At 47.1% G+C, this 25,884-nt stretch overlaps 1 protein-coding gene across 6 annotated transcripts in view; it reads right to left on the bottom strand.

The window, feature by feature from the left end:
- RXRA (retinoid X receptor alpha) overlaps window positions 1–25,884 on the bottom strand; it is a 118,473-nt gene that overhangs the window by 10,109 nt on the left and 82,480 nt on the right. For 5 of the 6 annotated variants that reach the window (XR_003704518.2, XM_028714239.2, XM_028714240.2 and 2 more), the window contains 5 exons: window positions 16,519–16,669; window positions 14,721–14,900; window positions 8,222–8,278; window positions 4,280–4,449; window positions 1,611–1,740 (listed from right to left, as the gene is read on the bottom strand). Coding sequence is in view for 5 of the 6 variants with exons in the window: in XM_028714239.2 (XP_028570072.1) it covers window positions 1,611–1,740; window positions 4,280–4,449; window positions 8,222–8,278; window positions 14,721–14,900; window positions 16,519–16,669 (688 nt within the window). In the remaining variant the exon portion in view is untranslated. The remainder of the gene's footprint in view (window positions 1–1,610; window positions 1,741–4,279; window positions 4,450–8,221; window positions 8,279–14,720; window positions 14,901–16,518; window positions 16,670–25,884) is intronic. The other variant, XM_028714241.2, reaches the window with a different exon arrangement.

Here is a 25,884-nt window from a genome sequence, read left to right as displayed (position 1 = left end):
CAAGCCTGGGCAGTGTGTATGGAGGTCCTGGGCTGCCCACATGACATGACCCCACTCTCAGTCTCACTGATGTGGTTCAAAGGAAAGCAGAGCAATACAGTTGGCACCAACTTGGCTGCAGGAGATGCCCAAAGGAGGCGTACAAGGTGCAATACAACCGCTTTAGGGACTCCACTCCAGACGTGTACGGTTTACATTTCCCAAAAACGCCCCACCAAGCAGTGGAGGTTTAGGATCAGAGTTTACCCTCTCCAAGATGGGCTCCCTTCCCAGGTTGGGAAGCCCCATCTGCCACTCACTTCCCTCTAGAGCAGTGTTTCCCAACCTTGTGCCTCCAGATGTTTTTGGCCTACAACTCCCATCATCCCTGACTAGCAAGACCAGTGGCAAGGGATGATGGGAATTGTAGGCCAAAAACAGCTGGAGGCACAAGGTTGGGAAACACTGCTCTAGAGCACATGTAGAAACCACCTTGGTTGTTTGTTGGTTGACTGTTGGAACCACTATTGGTCTCATCCGCTCAAACTGCTGGAGCCTGTCTTTAACTTTTATAAATAATTTTTTCTGTTCGTTTTTTTTTAATATTGTTTTAAATGTTGTAATCCACCCTGGCACCTTTCGCTGAAGGATGGGGCAATAAGGAAGCAAACATGTTGATGCATTTGCCACCTTGAGCTGCAGGCAGGATGGAATTTTCTTAGAAAACAGAGGCAGAAAATGCACCATGAATCTTACAAATGACATGCAAGACACAACACTGGTGGCTTTAGAGCAGTGGTTCCCAAACTTTTTCAGGCCACTGGTACCTTGGATCCAGAAACTCATTTCCCTGCAAAAACTTTACCCTGCAAAAAGCATTATTCAGAAGAGCGGTTTGCAGGATTATAACACAACAAAATTCAAAACCATATTAACCAGTTGCAAATTTGTTCAAAATCCAATTAAAACTATTTAGCTGAATGAATTCAACAAAACTGACGGACTTGATCCAATGGTAGCAGCTTTTCAAAGTCTGACAGTCATTTAGCAAAAGTCTTAGATGCCACATTTAGTAACTCCTTCACCATTGGTGGTAAAGTCTTAATGTGAAAGGTGCGCCTGATAGATAATTAGATACCACCTCCCCAATATCTGGTTGAAAGTCGTTTTTAAAACAGTTACATTTTATTAAATTTCCAAAAAAAATCACACATGCACTCTGATGCATAATATTTTTTTCTTTTCTTTTGTTGAATTCCTACCCCGTTTTCCATGGTGCTTTTAAAAATTTCTCCCCCTTGCTGCACCTTATATTCTCTCTCTTATACCAACAATACAATAATCTCTAATTCCTTCTATTGCTCATAATTCAAATCCTGCTCACGAATTCATAACACCTGTAGTATTTCTTTACATAATCTGAAACAGGCTTTGATTCTTCCACGTGGTTGAAAGTCAATTAGCGGGGGTCTTAAATCATCACAACACCCCCCACCCCCGCCACCTACTTGCCTCTTAGCATCCCGCGAGGGGGCTCTATCGCCCACTTTCAGAACCATTTATTTAAAGCAATGGGTTGCCCTGCTCCTTCTGCACCACCCCCTCCCCATTAAAGGGTGCCTTGTACTCACCAGCCCTGAGCAAGATCACTTGGTCATCTAGCGGCAGTTCTGAGAAGTGTGGGATCCTTTTGGCCCATTCCACCAATGTAAAAAGTTGCTTGTCTGCCGCTTGGCAGATGTTGGTGACCGGGTCATTGGGCTGCAAAGAACAGAGAAGCTGTGAGGCGTCAAGAGTGGGACAAAGGAATGGAAAAGAAGGGCAGACTGTGGTAAGGGCTGCAGCTCAGGGGTTAGAGCATCTGCCTTGCGTGCAAAAGGTGTCAAGCTTGATACCTGCTGGTATCTCTGATTAGGGCAAGGGATGTTTCCCCATCAGAAACCCTCAAGAGCTCCCTTGGCTGATATCCTAGACAGCTGCTGCCAGTCAGTGTTGACAACACTCTGCTAGGTGGACCATTTTCCGATTTGGTACAAGGAAGCTTCTTATGTTCCTAGGTTCAGTCCCTGGCATGTTCAATCAGGGCTGGGCCTGCCTGAAACCCCAAACCGTCTAGCTCAGTATTGTCAACTGGCAGAAGCTCTCCAGGGTTTAAAGTACAGGGTTTCTCTTTCCAGCCCTACCTGGAGATGCCAGAGGATTGAAATAGGGGCCTTCTGCATGCCAAGCAAGTGCTCTGCCACTTGGCTACAGCCTTTCTCCTCCCCACCCCCTTCCATGAAGTGGGAATGATGCAGACAAGGTGAAAGGACATCCCTGGCAAATGATCCCTCTGGAAAAGGAACTCTGGGGCCACACCCATAAGGAATGCAGTGACCCAAAACCCTCCTTTGCAAATGCCTGCCAAAGGGGGGGTGGTGGTTTCTGTTACAAGGATCATCTTTCAGTAGCCAGGATCCCATCTGGGGCTATGTATAAACCGAAGGAATCCAAGGCTCGGGATCTCCTGGTGAGGACGGGGGCAGGGTGTCCAGGGAGGCCCACAAGCAACAGGCGGCACAAACTGAATGGAGAGGTTTGCATGACCTGCACTGTGCTCAGATGCGAAGGTGGGCAAAGACCTTCAATAATTTCAAGGACACTCCATATGCCCACTTTTCCACCTTACATAAAAAATAAATAAATCAGTTTTCTCCCTCTTAAACTTTCCAATGCAAAATGGAAATGGCTGTCCTAAACATTGCGGCTTGGACTATATCTATTTCTTTCCTGGAAATGACCATCTGTGATGGATTAAAAACAAACAGTACAAAACAGTTTGTTTTGTACTGCCCCTGGGGACATTAAATGCTGGACATTTGATAGCTTGGTGAAGTTCAAACCCCCCTTTGGCTGCGAAGCTCACTGCGTGTGACCTCGGGGGGCAGCTGCTGCCTCTCAGCCTAGCCCACCTCACAGGGCTGTTGTGGGGATTAAATGGGGAGAACTGTGTACATCTCACCTTGAGCTCCTCGTGGGGAAAGTTGGGATATAAGTGCAATAAATAGAATAAAAACATCAGCAATAAAAGCAAAGTGATAATTAAGTATTTGTCAGCGGCCGTTCAAAAAACACCAGCATAAGCTGGAAGAATCATTCATATCAATGGACAACCTGATACCTGTTTAGGGAGCTGGTGGGGGTTGTTAGGTAACATATGTCATATAACTGTATTCATGTGTTCCGTTCTTTGCTCCTCAAAACCCTCCCTATTCCCCCCCCTCCAGGTTGTGGTAATCCTGGTGGTGGTGGAAGGAAGAGATATTTCTCCCCCACCCAGGCATTTGATCTTCCTCGCGCACAAGCACTGATCTGCAACAGGAGGCGCTCCTAGGTACCTACCCCCCACTTACAGATGCTGCCTGCATCTTCGTAGACTGTGACCACACATGCTGAATTATGCAGGAAGCCATATTCAATTTGCTAAAAGCAGGCTGGGACCAGAAGCAGCTATTTATTTTGCCTCCCCAGACCCCTCTCCACAAGCTTGCAGTGATGCTCATTACATCTCCTCCCCTAAGTATCTTTAATCTTGATAACTGCTGCCTCCCAGGTGCTGGGGGTAACCAAAGACCGGCTTTCCTCATCTCCTTTCAAGGAAACATGAGCTTTTCATTCAGAGACTTTCCAGGGGATTAGGAACCCCAACCCATTGAGGTTCACAAGGGCTGCAAATGGGATGTTTGAGGTGTCTGGTGACCCTGGAGGCTGGTAGGGCTCTCAATGGCTTCTGGCCATGTTGGCTGTGCTCTGCGCCTCCACGGTAACAATGTTTCTGAATACCAGTTGCTAGAAACTATAGGAGGGGGAAGAGCTGTTCTTGCACTCAAATCCTGCTTGCTGGTTTCCCACAGGAATCTGGCTGGACGGACTAAATGGGCCCCCTTTTGCCTGATCCAGCAGTCTCTGCTTATGTTCTTAGTCTGGCTTTGTATATAACTATCATGCCCAACAGAGCCATCTTCTAGTCTTGGTATCTGTTGGAGCATTTGTGGCCCTCCAGATATTCCAGAAGCACAACTCCCATCATCCCTAGCCATCAGTCATGCTTGCTGGGGCCTGATGGGAGCTGTAGATCAACAGTGATTGGTCCATTGCAGAAGGGTTGGAATACATGACCCTTTGGGTCCCTGCCAACTCTACAATTCTATGAACATCTGGAGGGCCAAAGATTCCCCACACCAGATTTAAGGTGACTTAACTGCATTTTTGAAAAGTTTGCCTAGAAGAAAAGAGTAATAGGGGGTGTGCTTTTCCTTACCGAATTGGGGTTCAAGCCCATGTTCGCCTCAATGTATGTCTCTGTCTTTGGCTCAACGGCAAGTTCGGCTTCTAGAATCTTCTCCACAGGCATGTCCTCATTAGCGCTGCTCGTGGATTCAACCTCATTCTCATTGCGGTCCTTCCCACGCTGCCTCTCCTCTTGGACAGCTGCCGGGGGGAGGGGGGAGCCAACAAAGGAAGAAAAGAAGGAAAAATATGGAGGAAAATGGATCAGTGGGTGGAGTCCAGCAAGAAAGGCATTTGTTTGTTTCTTTATTATTTATTCATGTCATAAAGTTTATGCACTAAAAATAAATAAATCAAAAATCCCTCAAAGCGGTTTACAAAACGATAAAACGGTCAACAATTATGGCATTTTAAGACTTTTGAAGAATTAAAACAACAATAAACTAAAAACAGATTAAAACTGGCATCAATTTTCCAATTATCTAGGTAGGCATGCCTGAAAGAAAATGTTTTTAGCAGGCCCTGAATACAACAAAGGTTGCCTGGCTGGTGGAGTCAAGAGGCAGGGAGTTCCAGAGTATAACTGCCGCCACACTAAAATATGGAGTTATTACAAATGTGAAATGGGTCTCATTTGACACCTGTAACAGTGCCAGTTCTGCGATCTTGCAGTTATACTGATCCCAGGTTGTCAGGGACTTAATCTATTAAAAGTAACACCTTGAAGTTGGCCCAGTAGCAAATCGACAACCAGTGCAGATCTCTGAAAACAGGTGTTATATGCTGACAGGGTCTCACTCCTGTTAGCAATTGATACTAGCAATTGCACTGGAGCATTCTGCACCAATTGCAGCACAATCTCTGACAGAAGTGAGATGGGTTCGGGAAGTCCTCCAGCTTGGTAAGACCATGAGGCCTAAGCTCTACGAAAATTATCTCCCACATGATGCCTTTCATATGTTGTTGGACTCCTCTCATGCTCAACATGTCAAGGGTGATGGGGTTGAGGTCCCAATAGTATACTGAAGGCACCACACTGGGGAAACCCACTCTAGGTAGTCCCTTCCATGCCCCCAGACCTTCAAAGGAAATTATGCCAATATTTGCCCGCTTGCTTAACACCATATGCATTTTATCAATATATGATTCTTCCTTTCTACCATATGCAAACTGGAGAACCAGAGTGGTACAGTGGTTACAGTGTCAGGCTAGGACCTGGGAGAGACCAGGGTTCAAATCCCCGCTTGGCCAAAATGCTCACTGAGTGACCTTGGGCCATTTACTGCCTCTCCTACCTCACAGGGTTGTCGTGAGGATTGAGGAAAGGGCAAGAACCAGGTGCACCACCCTGGAGCTCCTTGGAGGAAAAGGTGGGTTATAAATGCAGTAAATAAATAAAAATTTAGATAGGTCTTAGGACACCAGGTTGGAACAATGCAATTGGTGGAACTTGAACTAACAGGCACCGCAGAATACACATTCTGCATCTTTAAGAACTTGATATTTTAGTGTGGCAGCACCTATACACTTTGGAACTCCCTGATTCTTGACCTCAGGCAGGTGCCTTCACTGTATTCTTTCCAGCACCTGCTAAAAACATTCTGATTTAGACAGATGCGTCCAGATATCTGGCTGTGTTTTAGTCTATTGCTAGTTTTAATTTTTTGAACTATTCAGTTCTTCCCCCCCCCCCCCCAAAAAAAAAATTTGACTGTTTTATTCTTCTTGTGAACCATGTTGAGGGTTGTTGTTGTTGTTGCTGCTGCTGCTGCTGCTGCAATCAAAGAAGTATAAATTTTAGGAAATAAGTAAGCAATCCGCTTCTTTTTTCTTCAAATGCCACTTGCAAAACCTGGAAAGTGGGGAGGTGGGGAGGAACAGCATTGACCCTTCAGAGTTACAAAAGAAACTTGCCTTTCACCCCTCAAAGTTTTCTCTGCAATGGCACTGCCCCCAGATGTTCCTGACTCCTGTCTGTCACTCCTTCCCAACCAAAGCTTGGCTTCTACGTATAGAAAAATGCTTCCATGATTTCTGATCGCCAGAGCCCTTCCACCAGAGGGCTTTCCTTCGGAGGCACCTTTCCATCTTATAACTACCACCACCCATTGCATCCACCCATCGTTACCTCCAAGAGTCAGGGGCGACAGCAGTCCAAAGAATCCTTGATGTCGAGAAAGTGGCTAGAGAGAATTTTTTTATTCTCCCTCTCCCATAACTCCTAGGCATCCAGTGAGGCTGAATGTTGGAAGACTCAAGACAGAGAAAAGGAAAGTCCTTCTTCATGCAGCACGGAATTATAAACTATGGCGTCTGCTACCATATGGCATAAAGGATGGCCATCCGCTCTGGATGGCGCTGAAAGGCAAATTCATGGAGGATACAGCGATCAGCGGCTACTTGTCACTGCCGCCAATAGTTGGGGACAACAGTAGTTCGAAGCTTCTCGAAGGCATCGTGATGGCACTACATTAGCACCCTCCAGGCAATGCATATGATCTGTACATAGCCCTTTAATTAAGGCGGCACTCATAAGCAGCAAAATAATAATAATAATAGTAAATGACAGGGATGTACCACCAAGCGGTAAGGTTACTCTACAAAGTTATTTTGGGTAGGCTTGCATGATGGGACAAAAATATGCACGTGTTGCTTTGCAATTTCTCTTCAACACCGCAAATGCACAGTGAAATAATGCAGGAAAAGAGGGGTAAAGGACTTGTGACAGAGCTTGCTTATTTCCTCCTCCCACTCCATATGTTTTCCTTTTGTGTCATATCTTTTCAGATTGCAGTCCTGGTGCTGGGGGTCTGCTTCGTTCGTCTGTAGTGATTTGTAAGCCACTTTTTAATTTTTAAATTTTTTTGGCTGAAGAGTGTTACAGTTTTTTTTTTAAAAAATTATGAACAAGTACATAACCCTTGACTTGCTGATCAGAAGGTCGGCGGTTCGAATCCCCATGATGGGGTGAGCTCCCATTGCTTGGTCCCTGCTCCTGCCAACCTAGCAGTTCGAAAGCACGTCAAAGTGCAAGTAGATAAATAGGTACCGCTCCGGCGGGAAGGTAAAAGGTGTTTCCGTGCGCTGCTCTGGTTACCAGAAGCGGCTTAGTCATACTGGCCACATGACCCAGAAGCTGTACGCCGGGCGCTCCCTCAGCCAATAAAGCGAGATGAGCGCCGGAACCCCAGAGTCAGTCACGACTGGACCTAATGGTCAGGGGCCCCTTTACCTTTTTAAATAACGCTTCCTCCAAAATCAGAGGAGACACCTCCTCTTTGAAGGGATTCCCATGTACCCTGCCTCTCACCCTAATACTCTGTACTTATCAGTTAAACCCTACAATTCCAGATTCCCTCTGGGCCACCTCTGGTAGGTCAGGATTCCTTGGTCCAATTGGGAGGCATTTAATCTGAATTCATTTACTTTAAATAAACAAAACAAAACAAAAATTGTATCCGAGAGGTAATACAATAGCCATCTTCAAATATCTAAAAGGGCTGTCATATGGAAGATGGAGAAAGATGGTTTTCTAATGCTCCAGAAGGGAGAACCCAACCAATGGATTCAAGTTACAAGAAAGGAGATTCTGACTAAGCAGCAAGAGCTGTTTGACAGTGGAACGGTCTCCTGCAGGAGGTGGTAGCAGTTTTTAAGCAGAGGCTGGGTGGCCAACTGTCCTGTATGCTTTAGTTGAGATTTCTGCATTGCAGGGGGTTGGACTAGATGACCCTGGAGGTCCCTTCCAACACTACAATTCTATGATTCTATGCATCTGAAGCTAATCAGGCTTCCAAAACTGGAAAGGGGAAAAGTTCCATGGGGGGGGGGGGGGGAGAATCTGGCCTGGCGGAACCAGGAAGAAAGAACTGGTTTAGCTCTGGGCTTGTTTCATTTTTACACCTCCAGATATATAAACATTCTCTTTTGCTGCTTAACAGCTGGTCTAGAAATATTGAAATGGGAATAATACCTTGTTCTTCCTGCCTTCCAGGGAGTCTTGTGGGCCGGGATGGATGGTGCTCCATCCCTGTAATAGAGTAAAAATTTTGAAATGAAACATCGCGGTAGTAAATGATCCTGCTCTTGCTGCTGCTGTTTGACATTATAACTATTCAAAGTATTATTCTGGATTATTATTATTATTTTTCCAAAAGCGCCATCCACAAAGCATGGCACTTCACCTGTCAAAAATGATCCATTAAAAACAGAAAAGAAAAGAAAAACAGGGGTCAGGGTCTGACAATGTTTATCCAGCTTGCAAAGGGTTTATTTTATTTGTTTGCTTAATTTGTGTGCCGCCCTTCATTCGAAATTCACAGGGCGGTTCACAACATAAAAATACAACGCCTAGAATGAGTTTTTACTCACCCCAGGAGTGTGGCTGTTTAGAAGCCTCTGTTATTTTCCCTCTGAATTCTCTGCCCCTACGGACAGCTTTCTAGAACAGACAAGCCATTTTCCAATGGTGTCAAAGAGAAGGCTGCTATGTACCGCAGATAATCTTATTGAGCTCAGAGAAGGTAGGTAGACACTGCCTGGTCATGGTGCTTGAGGTCTAGAGGCCTCTTTGCTATGGCATCATTCCCTCTCCCCCTCTTCCAAAATCTTTGCTAGGCAGAATCAAGACACACGCCCTTTCTACAAAAGCTCAAGGAGTTGACAGGAACTCCTGGAATGAAGTGGACATCACCTCCGTGTGGTTTGGGGAATCCTGAGATCAACCAGTTGCAAAAGATCAACCACATGCACTAATGACAATCTTTGCCTCAGTATGTTTTATCAACAGAAATGCTTAAATACAGTGGTAGTCGTCATTATTAAAGGTACAAGTGTGGTGTACTGGTTAGAGCATCTGACTGGGGCCTGGGAGACCCCACTGCTAATCTCATCAGTTCATTGAGTGGTCTTGGTCTAGTCCCTGTCTCTCAGCCTGACCTACTTCGCAGGGCTGTTGTGGGGATTACATGAGGAGGGGCAGAACCATGTAGGTCACCTTAAGCTCATTGGAGGAAAAACTGGGATGTAGGTGCAATAAATAAACAAAATGTGTGGCAAGTTGTCCTCCTAGCCTACATGTTGTCACCTGCTTTGCTTCTAGGGAGCTGGTGTGTGTGTGCGCGTGCGTGAAAAGACAGCCAGAACCACCATAGACTTCAGATGTGACTTTAAAGAACTTTAAGAATTTGCACTTCAGCTTGCTTTTTCCTCTTCCCTCCCATTCCATTTTTCTTTGCATGGTGTGTCTTTTTAAATTGGATGCTTAAAACTGAGCTTGGCAAGTCACCTTGGGAGCATTTTTTGGTTAAACAGTGGGGGTTGCACATTATAAATAAATACAATCATTAAAAAATCGTATTATCCCCATCCCCCACCACATAAGGAATCTCAGGCAGACCCTGCAATATGCCAAGCATGTGCCTGTAATGAGCTCTGAGCTCCAGACCCTCCTCCCTAAAACTAGAGATACTGTGCATATTTTATTTCTGGGAGAAAATCCCCACTCCACAAGGCTTTCCTTCTGAGTCAGACGGCATGCATCGCAAACATATAAGAGGATGTGTTATATATGAAAAATGCACAAGAGTATGTCATGAGTGGAGGGGTAGAAGGAATGAAATAATGCAGACATTAAATCTATATTGATCTATCTCCCTATATACATAAAAATGGAAGGATGTCGTCATGCTCTGCAGTTCACATTGTCACCAAAAGGTAGCAGCATGATAAGCAGTGGGCAGGCAGGCGAGCAAGGAAGCACCTAGATTGAACAGCACTTCACACAGCACTTCACACAGCAGTGCCCCGTATACGTGTGTGTGTGTGTGTAACAGAAAACCGTATTTTACTGGCCCAGCAATGGGTCTCTCCCCAACACGGCACCCTACTGGATATTATGGACTACACAACCCACTAGCCAGAGCGAGCGGCGTCATATAATGCTGTGGACAATGGACGCACAATTGTTCACCATGGCCCTCATGTTGTACAGTTGAGATGGCTGAAGCTGATGGGAGTTACAGTCCAGAGCACCTGGAAGGCACCAGATTGGCGTGGGTTGCTGTCAGCTCACTTAGCCCCCTTCTCTTCCCTCCCTCTCTCCACCCAAGATGCCAGACCAGCTGCCTCTGAGACCAGCCTGCCTGCCATGGGCAGCCCTGTGCCTGCATCCAACTCATTTGCTAAAGGCCAGCGAGCAACAATGGCAAGAAGACTCAGGGATGGGTTATTGTGCAACCGCCTCCTTCCAAGAGCACAAATCCAAGAGAGAGTCATTCCAGGATAAACAGGGGAAAGAGGCTAATTCTAGTTCTGTGCAACCAATCTGTAAAAAAACAACCAGGGAAATGGGAAGATTTCAGGACTGTGGGGCAAAGCCATCCGGGTTTCTCACATCGGGATGAATCTGCCCACCATCTCATCTGCTTCTTTTGCTCCAGACTGCATGCATTTCTACATTTCTCTGCGAAATGTTCATGCCATAACCAGTGGCGTAGCGTGGGGGGTGCAGGGGGGGCCGGCCGCACCGGCCGCAACATCTGGGGTTAGGGCAAATCCACAGGTTAGGGGGCACAAATCCACAGGTTAGGGGGCACACATTACTTGCCTTGCCCCGGGTGCTGACAACCCACGCTACGCCACTGGCCATAACCCTGTGTGTGCTTCTTGCAAAGTAAGCAACTGTTTCATGTGATAGGATTTGCTCTTAAGTAAATACACGACTGCAGCCTTAAGAATATCATAAGTGTACATGCATTTTGCAATTGCAGGTATACAATTTTCAGGATGTGGTGGCATTTTCATTTACTTGTTTATTTAAGAAATCCACATAACAGTACTGCCCTTCATCAAATGATCCTAGGCTTGTTTACAAACATCTTTGAAGCATGAATGCCTGCACTCATTTATCTGTCAGCGAATTCCAGAACACAATGTCCTTAGACAAAAACAACAACTGAATAAAGACAGTGCTTCTGAGCATAAGCAGACTGCACTACACTCACAAACACCCACTTCCCCACTATGAACATACTTACTGAGCAACAGCATGTCTCCCACACAGATTGAAGCATCACTATTGGGGGGGGGGGGAGGAATTAAGCATTTACCCCACGGGCTTAAGAACAAGGCAAAACATAAATCCTGTTTTTGCTCCACGTGACAACCCCTCCTAGCAGTGGCACATGAAAACACAAGAAGTGCCTACTGGATCAGGCCAATGCCCCATCTAATCTAAGCCTCTTTTAAAGCCATTGAAGTTGGTAGCCATCAATGCCTCCTGTGGCAGTTCTGGAGTTTAACCAAGTACGTTCATTTATTTCCCTGGAATCTTCAAACATTCACTTTCTTTGGACACTGAGAGAGGGAGAAAAGCTTCCTCCATGCCATGCATAATTTTATAAACACCAAGCATCTTTTCCTCACTTTTTCACCTGCAATTCTGACGTTAACTCTACATTATGGCAATGCAAAAGCCAAAAGTGTCTATCCCTCGCCACCCCAACACTTTACATACCGTATTTTTCGCTCTATAAGATGCACTTTTTCCCTCCTAAAAAGTAAGGGGAAATGCGTGTGCATCTTATGGAGCGAATGCAGGCTGTGCAGCTATTGCTGAAGCCAGGAGAGCAAGAGGGATCGTTGCTTTCGCTGCGCAGTGATCCCTCTTGCTGCTCCGACTTCGCTTCGCTGGAAAAGCGCTGCGCAGAGAGGGAAAGCTGCGCAGCGCCCCTTCAGCGAAGCGGGAGGAGAAACAGAGCCCCTTCCGTTTCTCCTCCCACTTTGCTGGAGAGGCGCCGCGCAGATTCAGAATATTTTTTTCTTGTTTTCCTCCTCTAAAAACTAGGTGTGTCTTATGGTCAGGTGCGTCTTATAGAGCAAAAAATACAGCACATCTTTCTCCTTCCAGGCAAACAATGGGCATACTCCTGGCACAAGGACACATTTCAGCCACCAAAGGCACCCCAGAAGGGGGCAGCAGAAGGCCAGTGAGTGTGTGTGGCTTGGAGAGACTCCCAAGGGCCAGAAAAGAGAGGGCCACAAGGCCACGTCTGGTACTCAGGCCTGATGTTCTCCACCCAATCTAAATAGAACCTCTGAAAACCAGATCATAAAGCCTTTGCAGACATAGAATGGAAGCATCATGGCTCAGTGGTTAAGAACATCTGCTTTGCATGCAGATGGTCCCAGAATCAATTCCCAGCAGCATCTCCAGGTAGGGATGGGAAAGAGACTCCCTGCCTGAAATCCAGGAGAGCCACTGCCAGTCAGTGTAGGCAGCACTGTTCTAGATGAACCAATGATCGGGTTCAATACAAAGCAGCTTCTTGCATTCTGATTGGCAATTGAAGGGAAAAGGATGCTGTGTTAGGCAGGCTCTTAAGTCTGGCCCAGGCAAGGCTCTGCTTACAGCCAACCTTGTTCCACATTTGACTTGCCACCTAAGACCTGACATCACCCTCCCATCATATATGTTCTTGTTTTGTTTTCTGGGGCCCTCCACACTTTCTTCCAAACACTCTTCTGTCCATCACCTTCCTGAGAGAAGAGTTTGACATTTCCAGCAGCTGCACGTGCAAGTCCTTGAATAACTCCACAGATCAAGCACGACAGCTTCGCTTGGTGCTTAGGGCAATGCAGAGAAGGATGCTCGGGAGAGCTTGCCTCTTGCAGGCAGGGCAGAAACACAGGATGTGCAGGAAGGTGGAGAAACAGTTCTTTGAGTGCCTGTATTTAGCTAAGGCCGGGGGGGGGGGTGAAGTGAAGCTGAGAGCATCATCCCCCAAAGCTCTGCACTGGTACCCTATCCTGCTCTGTCCTTCACATCCCAAGCCTAAGATGGACATGGTCCTGGCCAGTGTTAGAAACTCCCCAGGTGCCAGGCACATTTTGCAACTGGCACGGATCCAATCATGGCCATGGGCAGATCTCTGGATGCCGGGTTGGTGACTGATGTCTCCATCTGGCTGACCCCTCCAGCTTTCTTAAGTGGGTAAGCGCAAGAACTTAGCATTTACAGCTCACTTTTTTCTCTAAAAAGTACAAGGCTCACTCCCTCCTTAGTTAATCCCTACAACAACCATGTTAGGTAGGTTAAGAGGCTGTAATTGGCCCCAGGTCACCCAGTGAGTTTCATAACTGAGTGGGGATTTGAACCCTGATCTGCCAGGTCTTGGTCCAACACTCTAACCAATACACCACACAGGCTTCCTAGGGTACTTCTGCTATGGGGCAGCTATATAAATTAAGCAGACCTAAATACGGGGAAAGCAAAAATGTCACTTAGAGAAGGATCTGAAATATTTTCATTGAAGCTTGGGTTAGTTTTATTCTGGATTGTTTTATATATGTTTTAATGTGTTGCAAACCGCTTTGAGAATTTTTTCCTTTAAAATGTAAAGCAGTATAGAAATGGAAGTAACAATAGAAATGAAAGTAGTAGTAATATTAGTAATGGTAGTAGTAGTGGTAGTAGTAGGAAGAAAAAGAAGAGAAGCCCTATTCAAGAATAATGAATGGCGATCATATCCTAGGTTTACGATTCCACGCGGTGATTAGCTTATATATCTGAGTTTCTCCTAACGCTGGTCTTGGCTCACTTGACCACTGAAACAACCTTGCAGGGTAGCTTAGGCCAACGGAAAATGAGACACTGGTAAGTTACAGAAAAACTCCCAAGTTGCAGCCTCATTCTGCAGCGGAGTTTTTTCTAACCTTTCTTCCTAATATAGTATTTCATAGGAGGGGGATTAAGAACATAAGACGTCACAGTCACCAACCAGATGCCCTGATGGGCAACCCACCCGCAAGCAGGACGCAAATACAAGAGCTTTCTGCCACCCCCTGTGGCTTCCAGCAACTGGGATTCAGAAGTATTGCTGCCTCAAACCATGGACAATCACGGCTAGTAGCCTGCTATAGTATTCCCCTCCATGAATTTGTCCAATCCTCTTTTAAAGCCCTCCAGGATAATTAGATCCACATTTAAAGCCATTGAAGATTAATATATGTGATAACATTTTTGTTTTTTTAATGACAACCACACTCCAAGTTACAAACACATGAGAACCTAAGATCCCTTCCATATCAAATGCCCACCAAGCCAAGTGTCCTACATTACAACAGCCCTCTTCCCGCAGTGTGTTTTCCAGCCATTGGCATTCAGAACTATCAGTGCCTCCAACTGCGGAGGTAAAGCATTGCCCCCATGGCTAGTGGCCACTGGTCACCTTATCCGACATGAATTCATCGAATCCTCTTTTAAAGCCATCCAAATATTGCTAGTCCACACTGCGTATTGTAGGAGCAAACACCATAGTTTTAACTATACACTGCATGAAGAAGTGATTCCTTTCGCACGTCACGCATCTCTGGATTCCTCTGGGTTCTAGCATTGCCGTAAGCGGTTCAGCCCAGAACCCTGCCACCTAATTTTGGATCTCACAAAGTCTTGAGCCGCCTTCTCGTCTTACCTTCCCGCTTCATGCCCATCGCAAGACACTTTTGGTACCGGCAGTACTGACACCGGTTCCGCTGCCGCTTGTCGATTAAGCAGTCCTTATTGTCCCGGCAGGTGTACGTCAGGTCCTTCCTCACTGTCCTCTTGAAGAAGCCTTTGCAGCCCTCACAACTGTACACCCCGTAATGTTTACCTGGGTGCGGGGACAGAGAAAGAGCAACAATACGGTGATAATGAGGCTAACTTGGTCGTGAGGTCGTGCGCATAGTTAAAAAACGCATAGAGCTGAAGGAGGAAGTTGGAAGAGTGCTGCTCTATCCCATTTTCTCTTTGGCTTTTCCAGGCTCAGGAGGGGTATAGGATTCAGGTATGTCATTGATTACAGGAAGGTTAGAGAATATTTTTATCTATTAAATTTATATACCACCCTTCATCCGAGGATCACAGGATGGTTTACAGTATAAAAACACAGAAATACATAACATAGCAACAAACAAAAACAATACCCCACACACAGGTCAAAAGACCATAGATTGTTTAATTATCCAAAGGCCTGGGAGAAGAGGAATTTTTTTGCCTGGCACCTAAATATAGGCAATGAAGGCACCAAGCGAGCCTCCCTGGGGGAGCATCCCACAAACGGGGAGACACCACAGAAAAGGCCGGTTCTCAGGCTGCCACCTCCCAGATCTCTCATGGAAGAGACACACAAAGAAGTAGTGATTACAGAGTCTAGGTTGGTTCATATGGGGAGAGGTAGTCCTTGAAGTGCTGAGCCATTTAAGGATTTATGGGTCAAACTCAGTACTTTGAAATGGGCCCAGAAACTAATTGGCAGCCATTGCAGTCAGCCAGGATTGGCGTAATATGTTCAAGCCATCTTGCCCCGGTGAGCAACCTGGCTACTGAATTCTGCACTAGCTGAAGTTTCCAAACCATCTTCAGAGGCAGCCCCATGCATAACACATTGCATTAGTCTAACCTGGAGGTTAACGTAGCATATGGCCACAGCTGGGCCACCAGCTGAAGCTGATGGAAGGCATTCTGTACCACTTAGGCCACCTGAGCCTCAAGCGACAGCAAAAGATCCAGCAGTACCCACAAGCTACATGCCTGCTCCTTCAAAGGGAGTAACCCCATTAAAAGCAGGCAACCTCCCAGCCATCCGGTCCAGGAAACCGCCCCCTAGCAGTGCCTCTGTCTTATCAGGATTGAGCTTCCGTTTGTTGGCTCTCACCCAGTCCATTACCAAGGCAAGACTAGAAGCTTGGCTTGTTTCAAATTTATCCAGAGGCGGGGAAGAAAGATAAGCTAAGGTGATACAATTAGTGTTTAAAAAGCCCTTAAGAATTTTGGGCCAGTTTACCTACAAGATCACCTATTCCACGTTGTAAGAAATGGATTTTTGTGTGTGTGACAGCACCTAAACTTTTAACCCTTTGCCTCTTGAGTGAAGGCAGGGGCCTTCACAGTACTCTTTTCGGGGCTTGCTAAAATCCCATTTGAGTTTGTTATTTATAATTTATATATTATATATTTATAATTGTTTATTTATAATTGTTATTTCAACCTTTCAAATTTCTTAAATGATTATCAATTCTACTTAGGGACAATTTTATCGTTTCATCTTTTTGCATACTGCAATCAAGCAGTGTATAAATTTTGTGAAACAAATAAGTACAAATTAATCCCTAATTTGGTGTAAATTAGTTCTGATCTTTCTTAGCATAGAGCAACTCCCAAGCTAACACTCATTGCTGCCCCACATATCCTGCCTCCCCCTGGAGGGTGTTTGAAAACATTGGCGCTACCTGAAGATCTGTCTCCACAAATGGCACATATGTGCTTGGTGAAGGAGGCCATGGCAGATGATGGGTGCACTGGAACTTTGAGGACCCCGTTGATTCCCAACGGAGGCTTGATATCTTCTGTGCTGCTGACAGGGTTCATTGGAGAATTGAGCTGGAAGAGAAAAGAAGGAAACAGGAGCCATCAAGTGAGAGAACTATGGATAAGGACATGTAGGCTTCAGAACAGTGGAGTGCTCTTCAAGTAACTGTATAGCACAAAGGCATACCATATATGTACACATTAGCAATCCCAGGATAACAGCTGTGAGAGCACAACTTTGACATTTAAAAAGACTAAGAAACCTGGAACCCCTAGGTCACTCTCAGAATGTACTCTATGCCGAAGACGGATCTGAAACCACATATATCCAAATGTTCCAATACGCACAATTGCGATGGCCTGGGAATCCGAGTCAGAGGATGAACCAGAGGAATCCCAGCTTGCACAGGAGTCCCCGCCTCCAGGGCCGGCTGAACTGGGGCAGGGCCTTGATTCTGAGGCACCTGCACCTGTGCCGGATCCTCAGGAGCAGGCACCAGGTGAATCCATTCTGGCTCCAGAGGTAGTTGAGGACTCAGTGCCTACAGGTGAGTCTCCCCCTGGGCCCAGTAATCCTTCAGCCTCTCCTGAACTGCAGAGGCTCAGGGCAGAGAGGCGAAGGGAACTGGTTTCTCCCAGGAGGAGTGCTCGCCTTAAGGCCCGGAGAGGCGGGTTTCCTGGGGGCCGGGACCGCCCCTGGCCTCAGAGAAGATAAAGGCCAGTCAGCCCGGTCCCAGGTTGAGGGAGCAACGTCGTCGTTGAGTACCTGCTCCTGTCCGGACCCAGACCTGACCCTCCAGTGTTCCTGTCCCCGCTCGGCTTCCTGCTTCGGACCCCGCCCCGCTCCTTGCGAACTGTTTTCAGGCCAGTGACCCAGGACCGGACTTCGACTACGTCAACGGTAACCTCCCCCCCCCGGGACCAGCACAACAATACTCCAGACTAGTTCTTAATAAAGGGCTGATTCAAACAGGAATGCAAGAAGCTGCATTATTCTGAGTCAAACTGAGAGTTGATCTAGCTCACTGCAGCTTACACTGACTGCTAATTCTCGACCTCTGGGGATAGCTCAGTTGGTAGAGAATCCAAATTGGTCCCACCTCCCTGCAGAGGGAAAGGGTCGTGGAGAAGTCCAGTTGCACCAGGAAGTGATCCGACCATGGGACTTCTTTTGTTTCGCTTTTGCTTAGTGTTGGATCATACACATCCATAGAGGTGAAACCAGTTCTAAGGCATATCTGCGACTATGAGTTGGGCCAAACTTATTCAGGGACAGCCCCATGGAGGTCATGCTTTCCATGAAGTCCCAAGTGGCCCCTTTTAAGGTCGTGTCGGCGTGGATATTAAAATCCCCTAGGACAACCAAACTACGTGTCTCTAGGAAAACATCTGCCACGACCTGAAGAGCTTGGGCAGGGAATCCTTGGTGCAGCAGGGAGGTCGGTACACCAAAAGGAATCCTGTACTGCCCAACATCCAGAACATGCACTCAAGAGAACTGGGTCTTCCCAATAGGACGCCTGGTGCAAGCTAATGACTTCCTAAAAATCACTGCAACCCCTCCTCCCCGCCCACATGACCTAGGTTGCTGTGCATAAGAGAAACCTGGTGGACAAGCAGTGGCAAGGACAGGCCCATCTGCTTCATCCAACCAAGTGTCTGTTACACATGCCAGGTCAAGTTCTCTATCCATGATCAAGTCATGGATGGCAGTGGTCTTGTGAACCATTGACCTGGCATTGCAGGGCCAGGTAGATGGAATTCAGGGCAGGCAGACTTTATAATGCTGCCCCAGCAGTTGGACCATGCCAACTGGGGCAGCAGCTGTTCCCACTTCGCCTGCCTGCCCAGGGACCTGGCCCCTGCAGTACTCTCTGCAGTCCTATTTGCTTCTGTAGCAGCCGCAGCAGCAGCAGTCCTCCAAGTGGGGGAGAAAGCAGCCCCCCCAACAACCACAGCAGCAACAGGAGTTGTCTCTGGGTGGGGGAAGATGACAGCCCCCTTCAACAGCCACAGCAGCAGCAGGAGAGTCTCCAGCTGCTGGAAACCCCAGAAGGGGGAAAGGGCTCTTTGTTCTCAGGTCCTGCTTGTGGGTTTCTCATCAGGGCATCTGGTTGGCCACTGTGAGAACAGGATGCCGGACTAGATGGGCTCACTTTGGGCTCATCCAGCAGGACTCTTCTTACATTCTTAGGTTTTGTTTAGGGAAGTGTGGATTGCATAGGTTCGCCTTTATCATGAAGCCAATAAAATCTCTGCCGAATTCGGCATGCACGTATATCAAATATCTATCTGCCCCCACTGCAGAGTCACACGTTGAGATCCTGCGGTGGTGCCCCAAAAGAAGATGTGTGGCTTTTCTGGAAGCCATCCCAGCCAAACTGGGCTTCCCCCCTTTCTAAACTTCTGAGATCAGCACTTTCTGTTTCTCTCTCCGCCCAGTCCTGTCTCCGCCTGAGGACTGAAGCCGCCTGGTGCAAAAAAAATTTCCTGTTGCAAGTTGGCTGCCTTGTTTCCTCTCTTTATTTTGGCAAGGAATATGTGGGCGTGTTTTTTTCCCTTTCCATGGGGGAAGGGAAACCCAGTTGCTTCTTTGCAAACTGCCTGGTGATCACCAGCTCAGAGGAAGAGCAAGGAGTAGGGGTTAGCCTTGCTAAAGTCACAAGTATGTTATTTATCTCAGCGTGGAAGAAAAAGATTCAGCTAGCATTCACATAGACCTTTTCTGTTTAATTGTTATTATTATTTTACTTCATTTCTATTTCACCATTCCTCAAAGGAGCTCAAAGCATGGAGTTGCCCCTCTCCATTTTATCCTGACAACAACCAGTATAGGATCATATAATTCCAGAGTTGTAAGGGTCATCTAATCCAACCCTTTGCAATGCAGGAATCACAGCTAACGGATCCTTGAAAAAAAAGCCACCCAATCTTTGTTTAAAATCCTCCAACGAAGGTGAGTCCACCACCTTCCAAGGGACTCCATCCCATTATCAAGCAGCTCTTACTTGCAGAAAGTTCTTTCTAAGGTTTTAGTTGGAAATTCCTTCCTCACAATTTGAATCCATTGGTTTGGGTCTTCCCTTCTGGAGCAAGACGGATAAAAAAGTTGGTGGCCTCCAGGTGTGGTTGGACCACAGTTCTCTTGACCATTGGGCAACACTGCCTGGCAGTGAATGAAAAACCAAAACTGTTCAGAAGCTTCAACTTGGGGACTTTGTGCATCACGGCTTCAGAGTCTGAGTGCCCAACCACTTTTTCCCCATCACCTGTCCACCCAGGCTGTACACAGCAAAGGCGATGCTCCGCATGTGTCAGCAAGAAACCTCAAGCCACGGGCAACTCAGCTCCCAGGAACGGGAACCTCCCAAGGTTCCTCTTTCAGTGGCTGGCCCCAAAACCACGACACATCCTGGGGTCTTCCCCTCTCCCACCCTGGCGCCAAGAAGTCCTTCCTCTTCTGTGCTCAAGCGCTCCAAAGAGCATCTGATGAGGGACAGCGGATGAATTTCTTCACTCTGCTTTTTGCAAGCGATCAAGCCAGATCCAACCTTCCTTCCCAAAAAAGTGTGTGGGAGGTTTTGACTGAGAATAGAGCCTCCTGAGCATGACTAGGTTAAGAACATAAGAAGGTGCCCTGCTGGATCAGACCAATGGCCCATGTACTTCAGCATCCTGTTCTCACAGTGGTCAACCAGAGAAACTATAGCAAGCAGAACCCAAGCCCAAGAACCCTCAAACCTCCTGTGGCTTCCAGAAAGTGATATTCAGAAGCATTGCTGTCTCCAACTGCAGCAGCAGAGCATAGCATCCTGCTAGTAGCCCTCATTAGCCCTCTCCTCTGTGAGTTTGTCTAAACTTTTGAAGCCATCCAAGTTGGTGCCTCCTATGCGAGCAAGTTCCATAGTTTAAACATGTGCTGTGCAAAGAAGTACTTTCTTTTCTATGTCCTGATAAAAGTTAGTAATGTTTGGAGTAAATTTACCTGAACATCACCCCCTATTTTTCTGTGCGTGCTGGGTGATTTATTATTATTATTATTTTAGTAAGATTTTTATTAAGACTTTTCATATAATCTTATACATGACAATAAAATAACCTAACTAATGTAAACAAAAATAAAAACAGAAAAAAGAATGCAAACTCCTCTCTTCACAGGTAGATCTTAACTTTTGTCCCTGCGCTGGGTGATTTTATTTTAAAAGTTATGAGGGGGATTTATCATTGTTTGTGGATAAGAAAACAACTGTTGTTGTTATCGATAGTATCAATATCCTGCCTTTTCTCCAGACCAGGTGGCTTTCACAAATTAAAACAACACAAATGAAATACAAAAAGCTAAAAGTTAATAATTAGAAAATAATTAAACCGTAACAGAGTTAAAACAATATTTAAAAGGATCTATTAAATACAACTAATAGAAACAGCACAGAACTATTAAAAGCCCTTTCCTTTTTTTAAAAAAAAAGTCAGTTCCAAAAACCTCCCAAAAAACAACAACATTCACCTGCTGGTGGAGGACAACAAGGAGGGAGCCAGTCCTCCTTGCAGGCTTCCCCCAGCTGGGGCACCTGGTGGACCACTGTGAGAGCAGGATGCTGGACCAGATGCACCACTGGCTTGATCCAGCAGCCAGGCTCTACTTAATTTCTTAAGCAGATGTTTGCAGATAGCTCCTGGTTCAATCCCTCGCATGCCCAGTTTGGGCTGGGAAGGTCCCTTGCCTGCACCCCTGGAGAGCCATTGCTGCCAGTCCATGCAGGAAATACTGAGCTACTAGATTGGGGCTGGCAAGGTTTACTCCAGCGGAGATCCCTCTGTGGGCTGGATCGCACGCTCGTGTGATTTCCAACATCTGTGCAGATGTGATTTTCAACATCTGCGCATGCACAGACACGTTTTCCGGCGCCGTGGAAGCAAGTCCCCTCGCTGCGCTGGTTTAGCGCAGCGCGTGGGGACTCGCCAAGTGGGCGGCTCAGTATGGGGGCGGCTCAGGGGCCAGTTAAATGACCCCCGTAGATCGCTTGTGGCCCATGAGCCTTAGGTTGTCGACCCCTGTACTAGATGGACCAGTGGCCTGACTCAGCATAAGACCACTCCTTATTTAAACCATGCCTTTGTTTTGAACTTCAGAACCATGAGGGCTAGAATCTTAATTTATTCTGGAGGAAGGCCCTCTGAAATCCTGGATAGCCACCACATGTCAGAGCAGACAATACAGAACCTAGATGGACCCACAGTCTGATGCAGTTTAAGGAAGCTTTCAACATATTTTTTTATACACACACACCAAAGGACAAACACCTGTCTAAGAAATTCCCTACTGTTGCCTTTAAGAGGAAAGACATCCACAAAGTTAAATGCATCCAAGCATCAGCCACCTCCCTTGGCTCGGGCCCCCGCCAAGTCCTTGTCAGAATGGCCTAAGGGATGACAGGCAATCTCCACAGGCTGAGCCCAGAACAGCCTGGCAGTCCAGGAGCAACAGCAACGGAAAGGGGAGGGGGCTAAATATTAAAAGAGAGGAGCAGCTGCTGCCACCTGCTCTGCACATCACAGCCTCAGAAGGAACCAGGAAGCCTCAGAGTCCAAATCCAAGCTGAAGTTAAGGCAATGCGCTCACTCACCAGCCTGAAGCTGCTTGTAAAGGGGGTCTCTGTGATCCCTTGTGGGTAACTTCCTAGGGGTCGCATGACAGCGGCAGGCTGGGCCAGAGATATTGTAGTAGAGTTGGGAAAGGTTCAGGGAATGGCAAGCAAAATGGCTCTCCTTTGGGGAAAGGCTGAAGCATTTGGGACTTTTCAGTTTAGAGAAAAGGCAAGTAAGAGGTGGCATGATAGAATTTTATGTGTGACATGGAGAAAGTAGATGGGAAGAAGCTTTTCTTTCCTTTTCAGCTCGTGTAATGTAGCTGAAAGTTGGGAGATTCAGGATAGATAAAAGAAACTTCTTCACATATTGCAGAGTTAAACCATGGAACTCTGCTGCACAATGGTGCAGGCCGTGGTGGAGATTCATGGAGGAGAAGGATATCAATGGCTATTAGCCCTGATGGCTATGTTCTTCCTTCATAGTCAGAGGCAGTCATGCTTCTGAATCCCTGTTGCTGGAAACCTAGGAGGGGAGAAGGCTCTTGAACTTGGGTCCTGCCATTGAGACATCTGGTCAGCCCCTATTTTCTTAAAGAGGGAGGGAGAGAGTGAGAGAGGCTTGCAGCACTGGCCATTTTCACAAGCCCCTTATGCCAAACAAAGCAGGGTCCCTGAAAGATGCCACTGTGGGCATTGCAAAAGACAGTCTTGTGGCTCTCAGGGAGAGAGGGAGGAGACAGGGAGGAAGGAAGCAAACCCTGATGGCTTTGACTCAGCCCACAACCAGACATCCTCCAACTGTCCTTCTGCTCTGCTAGGTCTTCAGCGCTGACAGAGCATAACCTGATTGCAAGTGGCACCTGCCATCTGATGCTCAACACCTTCCATCAGTGCCACCTCTGCTTGAAGGTGGGGGCACACACTTCATTAACTCCCTAGCTTCATGGGGCGGGGGGGGGGGCAGTGCTGAGCAGGATTCTGGAGGGGAGGTGCAGAGGGGAAGCAAGGGATGCAAGTGTCTTCTTTGCACAGATGGCATCGTATCTTCTTCCTTTCCTCTCCTATCTTCCTTTTTGTGTGTCTGTGACACAGATATCACTAAGCTACGTCCTTTCTGTAACAATAAAAGATTCTAGTCCTCATAATTCTGAAGACTGGGCTGCAATAAATAGGAACCTAGGAAGCTGCCTTCTATCTAGTCAGACCATTGCAATGGTCCATCTGGCTCAGCACTGTCTACACTGGCTGGCAGCAGCTCTCAGATAGGGGAGTCTTCCTTCCCCAGTGTTACCTGAGGATGCCAGGAATAGAACCTGGAACGCCCTGCATGAAAAAACCAGCTGCTCGGCCACTAAGCTAAGTCCTTATTCCCATAAAATTAAAGAAAGATTCTAGTCCTCAAAAGACTGGGCTGAGTTAACTGGAACACAGAACCCAAGACATTTGTAGGTTCTCTAAGTCCTTCCTACAAAAAAATTAAAGTTAAATCCATGTGCTCCTAAGCCTGTGCTGAAGTGAAATAGGTGCACGAAACCTGGGACATTTTGCACACAAAGCAGATCCTCTGGGCCTGAAATGCCTCCCTTTCCCCCATAAACAAAACCTCTTAACAGCATTACAAAGGAAAGGAAAGATGCTGGAAGGAGAGAGACAGATTGCAGGAGTCATTAGGGCGTGAGCATCTTAAGCATCTCCTCCAGGAAAACCACTTAAGACGGGCCATGAGTAAATGAGAGCTCCTCCTTCTGAGCCAGCAGGAACTGGAGGGGCTCTCCATGAGAGCATCCTCTGACAAGCTCTTTTTCCTCCCTCCTCCCCCTCTATCTCTCCCCCCCCCCTTCTGTTTATTTCCGGTCTTCTGCATCGCATGACCACCTCTAAAAATAGACAGAAGCGCAAGGCAGCTCTCCTCCGGGAGATGTGGAGTGAAAGTCAGGAAGACGGGTGGAAAGGGGGGCAGAGAAGGAGCTGCCTTCTACCAAATCAGACCCTTCAGTCCATCCACCTAGCTCAGTGTTGCTCACACTGGTTGGCAGCAGCGGCTCTCCAGGGTTTCTTGCAGGGATTTTTCTCTCCTAGCCTTACCTGGAAATGCTGTTGGGGACTGAAGCTGGGACCTTCTGAATGCAAAGCAGATACTTTGGGCACTCCCCTCTAAAAACACATCAAGATTCAAGTCCTCATGGTTCTAAATAAGGAGCTGGTTTATATAGGAAGATAAGAAGCTGCCATAAATGGAGTCAATATTACTGGTCCATCTAGCTCAGTATTGTCCACACTGACTGGCAGTAGCTGTCCAGGGTTTCAGGCAAGGGGCCTTCCTGGAGATGCTGCCAGGGATTGAATCTGGGACCTTCTGGATGAGGAGCAGATGCTCCACTACTGAGCTACAGCCCTTCAAAGGAGGTCTGAGCACATCCAGGTGGCTGAGCATCACAAAATCCACCCAGAGATGAGCAGGCTGTCTCTTGGAGGAGTTTTCCAACTCTTTCTGAACCCCAGTTAGATAGATAGATAGATAGATAGATAGATAGATAGATAGATAGATAGATAATCTCCTGGAGGGGAGCTGGAATAAATAACACAACAACAGTGACCAGCAGGTGGTGGCAAATTTCCTGATCAGCCCTTCTTTCCTTGCCCCCCTCTGCACCAGTCCCCCCTCCCCACTGCATGCATGTGCAATGCAGAGCCAGCCAAGCCAAGCCAAGTCAAGCCAAGCCAAGCCAGCAACAGGTGTCAGTCTTCGTCAAGCTTGTACTATTTTTATCCACAGGGCTTATCTCCTTGTCGTGGGAAGGGTTTTTTTGATGTAATCTTCCATCTCTCTCTCTCTCTCTCTCTCTCTCTCACACACACACACACACACACACACACACACCGGCCACCCAGTGTCTCTCTCTCTCTCTCAAGAAGGAAAACAAACTGCTGCTGCTGCTGCTGCACAGGAGGAAATAAGAGCCTGGGCTTGAAAGACACTCTGACATCCAGCCAGAGAAAGCTGGAGCTAAACTGAAAAACTTGTTGCCGCAGGAGGCAGCAATGACCAACCACTTGGACGGCTTTAACAGAGGATGGACAAATACATGGAGGAGGAGGAGGGGCCTACTGATAGCTAGCAGCCATGATGGCTGTGATCTGCCTCCACAGTTGGAGGCAGCAATGCTTCTGGACACCACTTGCTGGAAACTGCAGGAGAGTTGCTGTAGGGCTCAGGCCTTGCTTGCGATAGAGCCTCCAACTTGAGCAGAAGATTGTGGGGTGTCGGCGGCGGCGATGACATGTGCATGACGCAGTGGTGAGCCAGGGGGCTGAACGTGGCAGCAGCAGATATGGCAGGAGGAGGAGGAGCCACCAGCCACGGAAGCTGCACCACACAGCTCCACATTCGGCCTCCTCTGCAAATGATTGTTCTCAACATTCTCCATAATATTTTATGAGATGGGGAGAAGGGACTTGGCCCCTTATAGTTGGTGCCTATGCTTGCAGACTTCCCATGCAGGCATCTGGTTGGCCACTGTGAAAACAGGAGGCTGGACTAGATGGGCCACTGGCCTGATCCAGCAGGACTCTTCTTGTATTCAGAAGCATTAGCACCTCTGATATTGAAGTGAGTATATAGCCAGCATGACTTGTAGCCACTGACAAGACTTGCCCTTCATGAATCTGTCTGGTTGGTACCCAACTGTCTTGGGA

This window comes from Podarcis muralis, chromosome Z (assembly GCF_964188315.1).
Source record: "Podarcis muralis chromosome Z, rPodMur119.hap1.1, whole genome shotgun sequence".
NCBI classification, from domain to species: Eukaryota; Metazoa; Chordata; class Lepidosauria; order Squamata; family Lacertidae; genus Podarcis; species Podarcis muralis.
This window is presented reverse-complemented; position numbering and strand designations above follow the sequence as displayed.